Source organism: Clytia hemisphaerica, unplaced genomic scaffold, assembly GCF_902728285.1.
Source record: "Clytia hemisphaerica strain Z4C2 unplaced genomic scaffold, Clytia hemisphaerica genome assembly, whole genome shotgun sequence".
In the NCBI taxonomy this organism is placed as follows: Eukaryota; Metazoa; Cnidaria; class Hydrozoa; order Leptothecata; family Clytiidae; genus Clytia; species Clytia hemisphaerica.
This window is the reverse complement of record NW_027103472.1, coordinates 164674-178124: the sequence shown is the minus strand read 5'-3', so window position 1 is coordinate 178124 and position 13451 is coordinate 164674. Positions and strand designations below refer to the sequence as shown.

General features: G+C 35.4%; 1 protein-coding gene across 1 annotated transcript; it reads left to right on the top strand.

Annotated features, from left to right (window-relative positions):
* The first annotated feature begins 2961 nt into the window (after positions 1 to 2961).
* On the top strand, positions 2962 to 6395 carry LOC136798322 (mitochondrial basic amino acids transporter-like). Its single transcript, XM_067054915.1, has 4 exons — positions 2962 to 3117; positions 3528 to 3571; positions 4128 to 4211; positions 5013 to 6395. Exons 1-4 carry the CDS (start codon positions 3084 to 3086, stop codon positions 5721 to 5723), a joined length of 873 nt encoding a protein of 290 aa, XP_066911016.1. The 5' UTR covers positions 2962 to 3083; the 3' UTR covers positions 5724 to 6395.
* Positions 6396 to 13451: the final 7056 nt, after the last annotated feature.

Genomic DNA, 13451 nt, shown 5'->3' with positions numbered 1-13451 from the left:
CATTCATTCATTCATTCAAGCAAACGACTGTGGAGCCTTTATACACGTCCGTTTTAATGACACGATGATAATCTTCCATAAAAAACACCACCCCTGTGTCACAGGCTCGCTGGAACCACAGCCCCCACTGGAAAATTTGGCGAAAATTCCGTCCCTGGCGGGAAAAATGCCCTACAGTTATAGCCCCACCGGGGTATGAGACAGCGGTGTTTTAAATTTGGGGATTGAAATCTATCCAATTAAAATGGCAAAATGTTAAAACAGGATAGGGACGCCATCAGTGAGAGACTTAGAGTAGAAGTATTCTATAAATCAAATTTTCTTGTCTAAACTTATTAAAAAGGGACCCTAAAAAGAAACTCAGTTCAAGCGTTCGGTTGAATATGCAAGAAAACTGAGGACAAAAATTAAAAACACCCCTGGTTTTACCCTTTTGCTAACGTTACATTCTAGTATTTTCAACAAAAAGATTTATCAAAACTTTTTTATCAAGTCATATCTTTGACTTAAATTGACATTAAGTTATATTTAAAGAGCTCGCTCAGAGCTACTTAGGGGTATCAAGAAAGCAAAAACATAACGAATTTTTTTCCAGAGCTAAACCTATACAACGTTTCGTAGAAAAAACAGCAAAAATAGAGTTTTTCGACTCTAAGGCTGTAACTTGTGAAAAATGATTACATCTGGCATCTGGAAGAAGCCTGAAAGTGTATATCAAAAATGAAGTTAATAGCATCAAAATAAAGCTTTTTCGTTATCATTCAAGAATCAGTGCACGCTTTAGAGAGAATGGACTTGGATAGACGTATAGACAAAAAAAATTGTTGGTAGGAGGGGTTAAAAATTCAGTTTTCTCTCACCGATATTCCCTCGCTCTCCAGTCTGGCTATTTTACCAAACGCCCGCCCAGCCTTTGATTTTGATAATTTCGACATGATCAATAGTCTTTCAGATTATACTTCGAAGTTTAATCCTACTCGAGTTTTCTGGTATATCAAAGATGACTGCCATTTCTTTCCAAAGCTTTAGCATTGGCGTCTTCAAATACACCATACAACAGTTAGTTCAATCTAATCAAACCCGTCTCCCCGTAAATTTGTACCCCTCTCCCAGAGTTCATTTCAAATATGACCTTCATAGTATGTTTAAGAGGAAGACACTGTAGTTTAAGTTAAGCATTTCAATTCAAAGTCTTAAACTTTGATCCAAAATTCCTGGATGGAAAATGAAGCCACTTACTTTATATGAGAACACGTGACCCAAACAAAATTTCTGAATGCGGGGCAGACTTAAGACTTCACTTTTTCTTGCTTGAGAAAGGTTAAAAATTCATCTCTACGGGACTTCAAACTCAATGGTCTTAAACAGTTTTTATCTTAATCACCTACAGTATTATACAATAGACATCCGACGTCAGAATTTCTTTGTTAGAGGGACATTTTAAGCTTGGTTTTATCAAAAAAGTATAACATTTATTATCAGCAAAAACATTTTTGAAGTTCATTGACAAAAATTTCATATTTAGCATGTCATTTTCATGTGATAATTTGAGAAATTTGATACTTGGATTGCATCTGTTGAAAGGCTATTATTTCTATTGAGGGAATCTGTAAATTATAAAAAGAAAGGCATAACCCTTAAGGACCTATAATGTTATTTATTTTACAATTGAGGATGGAGTAAAGAGGATAAATACTGATATTGTAAGGACGATTTCCGTTTCATCGAAATCAAATATGGTTAAGTCCGGGGGGGGGGCATGTGCCGCCAAAAATTGGCTTTCAAAATCGGACCCTTACAGTGCAGCTCTTGAACAGTGAAAAGGTATCCTTACAGTGCATTTTACCGAACATTTCTGACCCTTATAAGTGTACTGTAATTTTGAATCTTATTTTACTAAAGCCACTTGAAAATGAGAGGTTGACACAGTGTGCAAAACAAATCAAAATGGGTGCGAGTCAAAACTATAAAAATACATCAGACTTTTACTGCCAGACTTGCAATTCAGTAGTCCCCAAACACACCCTTTTAGTGTATCCATCTAAAAGAAGACCCTTATATTGCACTCTATCAAAAGTACATCCTTACAGTGCATTTCGAGGGGCTCGAAAAACATACCCTCAAGGGCGCAACATGCCGTGGTTTAGACCATATGAGTGCCCCCCCCCCGGGTTAAGACCACCTGCATGTGATAGAGTGCTACTGGCTTAATATTCCAGATATGATTCAGAATCTCAATCTCTATAACCTAACATTTCTTCATTTTTTGTCGATTTCAACGTAGATAGCCCACTAATCTAGGACTTTTAGACAGTCTTTCGATTGTTTCACGGGGTCCATAGCCAGTCGGCTAGGCTATCTATGAACTGAACGGAACATCGGAAGGAGCAGGGATTCAAACAGAGAATTTTTGGTTCATGGCGCTGCATGGGATCATCCCCCCAGGAAGATGGGGGGGAATCAGATTTTGGTGCCAGGGGGAAGTGAAAATTTCAAGCTTGATGGGGGAAGAAAGGCGAATAGGGGGTATATTCAGTCCTCTACCTAGTGGGGGGAAGTAATAGGATAAATACAGACCTTCCTGGTGTGTTTGGGCATTCAGGCTTATGAGCCTGTCTTTCTAGGGATTTTGAGAGTCTTTTTTTTTTGCTATAGTAGCTTGCAAATTGAGGCGAGTCTGGATCATCACTTCGCAACCCTTATACAATACGGCTAGGGGGATTTCCCAATTGGGGGGATCACGAATTTTATAGACAGGTGGGGGGGAGGCCAGATGGGGATTTTAGCTCATATGGGGGGGACCAAAAAGCTAGAGGACGCCATGCGCTGACGTCCTGACCACTTACCCATCGCTCTATAAATACATTTTCATTACCACGAAAATCTTAGATTGACGTCACTTTTCTTTTTATCCCTGCATTGCATTTTTGCATTTTGTCCGTTCGACAACCGATATCAAAAATAGAATTTTCTTGAAAAAAATATCAATGGTTAAAAGTAACAAACGATTTTGAAGGTCTTTGGTATGATATACTTTATTGATCTTAAAGATGACACAGAAATGAGAATTTTGTAGTTTTTGAATGGCTTTGGATTTTGCAGTGGGATGTATTGGAGGTAAGTAATCATTTGATTGCAATTGTTGTTTTCCTTGATCTATTCCTTAAAAACTTTGTTCATTGGGTTATTCCAGGATATTGTATATCCATCGCTGAAAGGTAATGGTATTAGTCCTGGCTGGCACCCGACCTAGGTCAGGTAGGTTTTGAAAGAAATAATAAAGGCGTATTTCAAGCCATGAGAAAAACTGAGAATATGAAAAATCCGTGATAGTGATTCTTTACAAGTGCTGGACAAATTCCGTCAAAATATGGATTTTTACAGCTAAGAAGACGCAAATTTAATCGCTAATGGTGTCAAAGGTTTGCAAAGCGTTAAAAAGCCAATTGTTTAGTCGATTTTGTGTTTCTCTTTGATAGATTTAACGATTTGAGAATGAATTTGTTCATTGAATTTGTTTACTTTAGGATTTGCAGGAATTCTGGTTGGACATCCCTTTGATACAGTTAAGGTGAGTAAACTCCTAAATAAGATATGTGCTATTAATGAGGCTAAAATTGACTGGAAAGGAAAGGATTTTGAGATCAAAGTTTTGCTCACACTGTACTTATTGTCTTGTCTATATTTTTGTTTGAGATTAAAAGTGCTCTGAAAGGGCGACTAGGGTTGGAGTTGCTGAGTATGTTTTCTCTAGACTTCCGAATCTTTAACAATCTAGACTGCAAGAGACTTATACCGAAGTTTGTTTCTTTCTTTTATTCAAATTTTTTTCCAATTTTTGGAGCAATCGCTACTCTTTTGACTACCGGCCATTTTTTAACTTCCAATGACTTCCCTGAGTATATCCTTCTGAGGGGGGGGGGTGTTTAAGCAATCAAAACTCTTATCTGGTACCAGATGTGGGAATTTTCGATGGCACGCTTTGCTCTAAAGGTCAGTAATATCTTTTAGTAAATTTGGGTAAAATGACCTGTACCTTTAGAGCCTTATGCGGCCACAAGTATGCCATCGGAATATCAGATAGCCAAAACTCCATCTTACCAATCCATTTGCTGTCGTTTGTTTAGGTTCGTTTACAAAGTCAAGATCAAAAGAACATCAAATACACCGGAACATGGAATTGTTTCAGTCAAATTGTCAAGAAAGAATCGGTACGATATCTTTACTTCATAAGATCTCATTCAGCCCCAACCATAGGTTATCCTTGCCTGTATCTGACGAGCACGGCTTTTTCCTCGACACCGTTCAGAGTGATAAAAAAATCGCGTGTTGGGGTAGAGACGGACTAAGGTTATCTTTGCATTTGCAGTTATGCACTCACTGGAATAATTTTGCATTGAGGTTTTTTTAAAGATTATTTTACCGCCTGGTAGGAACGAGAGACTTATGATCGTTGGAGACTTATGATACGCAACGAAGATTTCTTCCCTTCAACAATGAAGACATCCAGTAGCCAGTAAATATAGGGACCCTGCTACTTTCGATTACATTTTTTGGCAAAATATAATACGTGGTTTCTAATGTTTTGGTTGAACAACAAGGTCAGATCATCACAATCGCCTTATATCTTTAGATTAGAGCCTGGCGTGGAAGAACTGCGAAATTTTCAAACCCTATTGGTTATCAATCTATGAAAATGAGCTTTTTCAGAAAAATATTGAATATGGGGGTGGAGGATATAATATTTTTTTGAAATTTCTGGACATTCAAAATACCCCTCAAACAGAGCAAGTATTCCCCTGGACAAAGCAAATTTTGTAGATTTTTCACTACCCCCGGACACTATATCCTCCATCCCCCATGTACAAACATTTTTTGTTAGGGTCCAATACTCTGACTTCCTTACATGGAGCAGTTGAATACGTACAGAAATAGCGGATCTTTCTTTCTCCTTAAAAGGGGGTAATAATCAGAATATTCTTTGTGAAACTTAACTTCGTTTTGATTTTCAGATATTTGGTTTGTATAAAGGAATGCTATCACCATTATATGGCCAAATCGGTATCAACGCAATTGTATTTGGTATCCATGGAAACGTATTGAGAGCTTTGGGTAATCAAGACATCAAAGGACAATTTATCGCTGGTTCTATAGCCGGGGGTGTTCAAAGTTTCATAGCCTCGCCGATGGAGTTGGTCAAAATCAGATTTCAAATGCAAGGAGAAGGCATTTCTTCTAAAATCAAGGACACTAAGAAAGATATGCGATATTTTTATAAATCACCTTTAGACTGTTTGAGAAAGATTTACAAGTACGAAGGAGGTTTCCAAGGAGTTTTTAGAGGAATATCGCTAACATTATGGAGAGAAATACCATCTTTTGGTGTCTATTTTGCATCTTACGATTATCTGTGCAGACAAACAAATGCAGTGACGGAAAACACTGTTAATATTTGGAAACTTTTGTTTTGTGGGGGAACAGCTGGTATTGTATGTTGGATTGTAACCTACCCAGTAGACGTTATAAAGACGCGACAACAAATGGATGGTATGGGCGCTCTGAAGTATAAAGGTGTTCTAGACTGTACTATAAAGAGTGTACAAGAGGAAGGATATAGTGTACTATTTCGTGGTCTGAATGCTACGTTGTTAAGAGCGTTTCCAACAAATGCTGCCACTTTAGCTACCGTTACGGTAACATTAAAATTACTAGGTCATAGCTGATGTTTGGCTTGGTGGTAAGATTGTTTCATACGTAGAGAAACAACCCTGTGCCACACTAAAATCAGTTGGCTAGATATTCAAATGGATGAACTTCACTATTCGAACTTCAAGGAGAACAAGCATGAGATTTCCAATCCAACGTTTAGTTTCATAATTTCATTTGCATCCGGGCAATCGATTTAAAGTGACTGTCTCAAATTGAACCCTAACAATGTAGAAAGAAATTAGCCGAATCTTAGCCAATTCTTTTGAAAATTATTCGTCCATTATAGTAAAATATTAGTCATATTTTTCTTATACAGCGGAGCCTCCATAACTTGAATCCCTACCACACGTATATCAAACGTCTCCTTAACTTGATCCTTCTAGTTAACAATCCTTATAGATCTTACTCCATGACTCGAAATTTCCAACTCGACAAATTTGTGTTCCCGGTGCGTGTTCGAGTTATGGAAACTCCACTTGGCCGTACCTACGGTACGTCATTTAACTCAAGCACCAGCTCCCAGAATCACCGCCACCAGCCGAATGTATAGGGTTACTGAGACAGGGTTGTGAATAAGGATGCTCAGGGTCATGGTACATGAATTGAAGCTTTGTAGAATTCTTTATGAAATTGGTATTGATAAAATATGATGTTTACCATTATTATTTACAAATTTTAGAAAATAAACCCCTTTCTTATCTTAGCCTGGAAAATAGGCGCTAGACTGTACAAATATCACGTAATAGTGCTCTCACGTAATGATGTGTCCTCTTGCTTTACCGACCTCGATATTAGTGGGATTAAGTCAAGATCACGACAACGAACGAACGAATTTAACAGGCTAGTGAGTTTCAAGCAGTCAGATTTTGTATTTTCACTAGCCTATTATGTTTTTCACCCGTCGTCGTGATTACCCTGGTATGCTTAACCTCAATAATTCTTTGTTTAAGGATGAATAATAGAGAAATATATTTTCTGATTAAGAAATTCCCACCATAAAAAAAAGTAACCTCACTAATGTCACTTTTTTAAGTAATCACCTGTAAATGCGGACCTATGTGTAACCAGGATTCTAGGATTAAAGCATTGAACTTAAAGCCCGAAGGGCTAGAAGTGAATCTTCAATATCCTGCATATGCAAGCAAAAGTGAAGCATTTGATAGATACGCCGCATTTTTTATGACGGATTGAATCTAGCGATTTTTTTGTTTTTGATTGGTACATTTTTTAGAATCTGGCGGTAAATTTTAATCCGGCATTTGGTGAAAATCAGACGGACAGTAATAGGCCACGTAATTTAGGTAGGTAAATCTTACCTAGTAGATTAGCTTCTAGCCCTTCAGGCTTAAAGTTCAATGCGATAAAGATTCACTTGAAATTAAGGAACAATCTATCATGTACAGGACTGTAAAACTGTAAAGTAAAGTGGCTCTCGCGTACTAAATTGATTAGTTGATACATTAAGGAAACTAATTGCCCCGCAGGGGCTTTTGTTGCTTCACGTAGCGGACTTGCTCGCCAGAAAAATATTCATGTTCAGATTCAGATTCATCTTGTTGTTTCTTTCGATTCTGATTCGGCCGCCGCGGTTAAAAAATGTTCGCGCGCACCTAATAGTATATCTTTTTTGTTGCTACTTGGTACTTTATAAGAATCAAATCAATATCTCTTGATTGAAGGCAATATGCCTTTCGGTAATTAGTTCTTACAAAGTAAACAAAGTATGGCAAAAAAGATGAGCATATTTATTTTTATTATAAGCATCTACTTTATAAGAATCAAATCAATCACTCTTAATTGAAGGCAATATACCTTTCGGTAATTAGTTCTTACAAAGTAAACAAAGTATGGCGAAAAACATGAGCATATTTATTTTTATTATAAGTGTCTACTTTATACGAATCAAATCAATTTCAGAATTTTCGGCGTTTCCACTGTGATAACATGTGAGCGATAACTTCTCTTTTTGAGATGTGAGCGACCGTCTATCGCATGTCATCTCAAAAGTAAAGCTTTCTTCCTCCGACTTAAATTTTATCGATAAAACGAATTTAAAATCTACACATGCGTTATTTTGCTTAATTAGGGATATTTCGAAAGGAAGCTCTGCGGGGCATTCTTAGCGACAGCTACTTGCTAGCTTTAGTAAACAGCAAAAATACAAAAAAAAATTAATTTTGACAGGCTAAAACATCTTAGTAATATATAATGTACAATCCATACTCTTATGTCTGGGAAATACAGTAAACAAAAAAAAATACTAATAAGTCAACCCTCTATCTTGTGTAAGATGCACCAGGAAGAATCAAACAAAACACTCTTGTTCTATGTAAGAACCTAAGGCTTCGAAGACAGAAAAAATAAGAACATTTTAAGAGCATTTTAGGCTTTGAGGGCTACGAAGCAGGCAACTTTCTGAGAAACCTTACCGAAATATTAGGAAAATGCTCAAAGTGAGAACATTTTGAGACTTCATATCCATAAAGTTAAGAAGGCCAGAATCTAATGGGTTCCAAGATTTGCAATGTTCTTATAAAAAAACATGTTCAATATTGTCGCAAATTCACAAGACAGATCAAGACAGTTTTTAAAAAATAATAACTAAAATTAATAAGGTGAACATAAAAAGGTATTATAGTGGAAAAAATACGAGTGATCTGATTGGTTTAAAAGGAGTGCATAAACTCGTTATTCTCCCAAAAACAGTGCAAATATTGAACAAAAACAGTGCAAATATAGAAAAAACGTCAAAATGGTAGAATGCTGGCTAATAATATTCCCAGGGGTCAGTGTTTGTTCAAATCACCTTTATACCCATAAGAATGTGTCTTGCAGATTGTAGAAATTCGTCATTCCAGAAACAATAAACAAGCGGTACCACCAAACAAGATACAAATTCCAGTACCTTCGGCAATCGTCTCAAACTACATTCATCTTTAGGTATAAGGTGATGGTTTTCAATTTCAATCAAAAAACACTCAAGGAAAACCAGCAAAACAGAAAAATACCAGAGGTCACAATTAATTTGAGTGAGGCTATACTTTTGAAAGTAAATTTGACATCTTTTCTACGGATATTGCTTTCGTTGTTCCTCCTCAATGGTTGCCCTTCTTGATCATTCAGTATCTCATCTCCAGCCTTAGCTTGCTTATATGCCTGATATATAATAGCTATCTGGGATAAAAACGCTATGGTGAGAGGAATAATGCTGTATACCACTTCAACAGATATCACCCAATGTCTATTTGGCACGTAATTACAATGATGCTTCCGCCTGGGATGTTCGAAAAACGGGACAATGTCAATACCAATGGGGCTGATCATGTATATAAAGTACAATATCCTTCCAAACCACACCAAGCATTTTGTAGAGGATTTCTTGGACGATTTACTAATAGCATACAAGCGTTGTAAAGTCAATGACATAATATTGATTTTCATCAAATGGGAACTGAATATGCGTAAAAATCGACTTGAATCGCATAACCATTTTGGTTCAGAATGCGATTCAGGAAATAGTAAGATTTTGTAAATGTATAAAGGGTCTGCTATTGCACCTTTAATAGTCGAACCAACCAAAAGACAGATAATTGGGAATTTGGAAAAAAACTTTTTCTTTAGTCCCTTGCAACAAGTTGAGAATATCACGACTAGTGCAATGACATTGAGCAACGACAGGATGATAGCTATCAAAACAACGAAGATTATGCTGGGACCAGCCTCCATTGGAACTGTTGTACAGTTCTTTGCGTGTGTTGTATTTTTCATGCTATTCCTGATTAAAAAATATTTCCTTTGAAATTTTAAAATTGAAAAGTAATATATATATCCAGTGACGGTTACAGAATATACTCAAACAATTTTAAGGAGAGTAATAAAAACAAAAGCAAGGCTCTCATAAAAAAGTTTGAATACCTCGTAACCGAAGTTTTTGGTTATATCATGAACATATAAACGACTGGACATCTATCTTTTATTGTCTCTTTGAAGCGAGCTTCGTTGCCGCCTGTATTTCAAAGTTTGTTTGAAAAATCCGAATAATTTTCGAATTTTTTCACAAGTTTGTAAATATATTTTATCAACATTTTCAACTGTAAAACGCAAAATTTCAACTGCGTGTATACTTTTGAATCCCTTTTGTCACTCCAATAATTTTTTTTATGGCTTGAAAAAAATAGTTTGCCAAAGTTTAGAGCCTGTGTCATAAGAATATCGAAATTAGAATGCGACACTCTCTAAAATTATTAGACACACTTTTAAGTCAAAATTTAGAAATAATAGTCAGAGTTTTGACAAGCTGACGATGACTTTGCCTCTGTTATCTTTGTTATGATATAGATAAAAGACTTGAGAAGAGTACAACAACAGAGACTTTTGTCGAAGTTTTGACGTTGTTAGCAAGGTACTCCCAAGTGGTATATCATCAAAATCTATTGTTTCATTTTATGCTTTTAACGAGGCGGCAACGCGAAGCTAGCAGCCCTTTCTACAAAAAGGCAAAGGAGATGGATGTCCAGTCGTTTATATGTCCATGGTTATATCAACCCCTGAAAAACAAGACTTACTGCTATAGTCCTGAAAACTGGCAGTTGGTACATTATAAAAGTTATGAAAGGACATACAGTATATGGCCCCCAAAACGGAGACGGCCCCCAAAACGGAGGTTTTCATTAAAATGAAGATTCTGACTTGTAGATTTATCAGAATTAAACGATTTTTGTTTATTTTGAATGAATGATGGTTATACTTAAAAATGAGCATGTTTTTGCTGGTTTGAGACGGATTCAAAATGACATATTTGCGTCTAAAGGAAATATTTTAACACCAAAATTAGATAAAAATTGTATATAACTCACTCTAGCTCCTTGGATATTGAAAATAAGTTATGAAAACGGGGTATAGGAAACTTTCTACACCTAATGCAGTTCAGAAAATGCAAATACATCTGTGACTTTAGAGGTTGGGTAAAGGATATAGCATCTTGAAGGTCAACCAGTATTTTGGAGCCCCAGAATCAGCATTGATAAAACCAAAAATTCTAAATATGAGAAAAAGCAAAAAATCTTGGAATTCTATTCCTATCACCTTGAGTTAATAGTTTATAACAAAAAATTAAAATTAGATATAAAAGTTTTGGCTGAATCAACAAAAACGGCAAATTCTGTCATTTTTTTGCAAAATATAGAAGAAAAATATCTTTAAAGCTTAATATTTTCAGTTTCAGTTAAGCTTTCTTTCTAAAATTTTCACAGCTTATTCCATACATGAATGGAACTATTTTCAAAGAGGATTTGTTTTCAAAAACTTGATTAAACCCTATTAGCCCCAGGGGGGGGTAGAATCTACCACGCTGGAGTTCTTTTGTTTATATCTCGGAGAAAAATTTTTCAAACGACTTGAAACTTTCTGACTTTTAATAAAATCCTATTAAGAGTACTTGTACAAAATTTAGGGTCATAGGTTGTCCAGATCAGGTTTTATGACTTTATTGTGAAACATGACATAAAACCCAGCTAAAATCCTTAAAACTCAAAATTTTAAAGTGCTGATAACTTCTAAACTATTTATTCAATCATTTTCAAATTTTGACACGTGATAGGCATTGATAATACAAATTTAAAAAATATAAAAAAAATTTTTGAAAATGATGATGTCATCATTTATGACGTCATCAAATTTTGAAAATTTTACTCATCTTCAGCATAGATTTTAAGAAAAAATCTTCATGGAAATTGCAAAACCGGCAATTATGTTAAAGAACAGTCTTTTACCTTTCAGAATCTTCAAACAGAATTGAAATATCTTTATTGGTTCGACTGTAATAGACATTTTTGTAAACCATATATTTGGGCTTTTTTCCGACAGGTGGAAATTTTGTGATGACGTCATCAGTTTTTGAATGACGTCATCAATTTTTTTTTCTTTCTGGAAAATTGCATCATGATGGAGAACATCTGTACCAAATTTCATGGCCATAGCTCTACTAGATCGAAAATAATCGAGGGTGGTAGATTCTACCCCCCCCCCCTGGGGATACAAAAGTCAAAAAAGCTTGGGGCTAATAGGGTTAAGACGTTGTTAAATCAAAATTGTCATTTTGAAAATTTCTAAATTTTCAGTTTGGACTTTGCAATATCGAAAATCTTGAAATATTTCATAAAAATCATAAATTTTACATCCATCGGGTCGTAAATTTAAGGGAAAACATAAATATGTTCATAGTTTTTCCCCCTATTACCACTGGGCTTAATAATTTGATTTTAACTACACCTCCGTTTTGGGGGCCCCAAACCTGCATTTTGACAACCAGGGGTATACTGTAAAAATTTTATCAAATAAATTTATGCCCAAAACCCTCTAAATCATATTTCAAAACTATGGTCAAAATTTTGTATTCATATCTTAAAAATATCTCGAGAAATCGCTAAAATTTCAAACCTCCGTTTTTGGGGCCATTAGAAAAAAGCTAGCTATCTTTAAGCGATTGAAAAATATTGTTGAAATTGAAAATTTTGAAAAAGAACTTCCAGGAAATAAAGTAGAGATGTTAAAGGTTTTAATGCAGCAAAAACTTTTGTAAAATCTCTTTTCCTCTAGATTTGAGAGAAATTTCAAATTTGATCGCCGTTTTGGGGGCCACATACTGTAAGGTTAATCTAATTTGATATACTAAATTCACGTAAAGCACTCGCTGATACACTCAGCCTGGATATCTAATCTGTATATTACTTTCTTATTTACTGCTTGATCCATCTAAATGAGTTTTTTTATCTTCCCACAATATTTGAATTGACCAAGTACGTTTGTACTGCCTTCTGATACACGCTTTTTTATAAGAATGGTGTAAATCCATTTCATCATGGATATTCTTAATTTGGGGAAAATCATCCTAAAATATTCGTACAGCAGCATTAGGTTAGAATCCTAATTCAGACTAGATTTAACATTTAGTACATGCGTCTCAAGCATAAAATGACATTTTTGTGAAAGGAGTGAGCCTTACTGGGGGTAATTAGCATTCTTAGCGTAGTCAAATTCCATGATGGTGATATTCTTCTCGTGTAAGTTTTGGCATGTCTCAAAAGCCATAAATCCAAGATCTTGGATGAAGTTCAAAGTTGATATTTTTATTCCGTCGTTGAAAACACAACTAAAATTATCATCAATGCTTTTAAAAAGAGTCAGTGAAAGAGAATCATAACATAAAGTCTGTCTATATTTCGATTCAATTAAAGTGACATTTCCATAATTAAAAGTTTAGTAATTACTGTTATACATTTGGGGATCATGTAAAAGATTTCTTTTGAAAGAAACTCTTCAATTCACTTGGAGGTTTCCTGGAGAATTCGTAAATTAAACTGCATACTGATACAGTCTGCTAGACATTAATAAGGTAATATTTGCTCTTCATCTTTGATTCTTTCTACAGTGATTAGATTGACACATGCGCGATAAAATTTCTATTATTGGTCTTCAGAGGTTGATATATAACCTCTGATACTCAGGGTACTTTTTTGGGTGAAAAAATTAATTTTATTAACAATTAAAAAAACACCAATCACTCCTTATTTTGAGTATAAGGGTGATTTTTGAAATATAACTTTATTAGTTTTAAATGGGCCCCGGCGAGACATTTTGAGTGAGGGGGCCAACATTTTGGAAAAAAATGTCGCCCACCATGGTTGGGCGACGAAGAAGATTTTTCACTTTTTACACCCTCAAAACACCTTAAAACGATATCT

What these genes read in the sequence shown, in the direction of transcription:
- LOC136798322 (XM_067054915.1), top strand. Translation starts at nt 3,084, where the DNA reads ATGGCTTTGGATTTTGCAGTGGGATGTATTGGAG. An exon ending in TGCAGTGGGATGTATTGGAG is followed by an intron (nt 3,118 to 3,527) that starts GTAAGTAATCAT and finishes TGTTTACTTTAG; the next exon opens with GATTTGCAGGAATTCTGGTT. An exon ending in AAATTGTCAAGAAAGAATCG is followed by an intron (nt 4,212 to 5,012) that starts GTACGATATCTT and finishes TTTGATTTTCAG; the next exon opens with ATATTTGGTTTGTATAAAGG.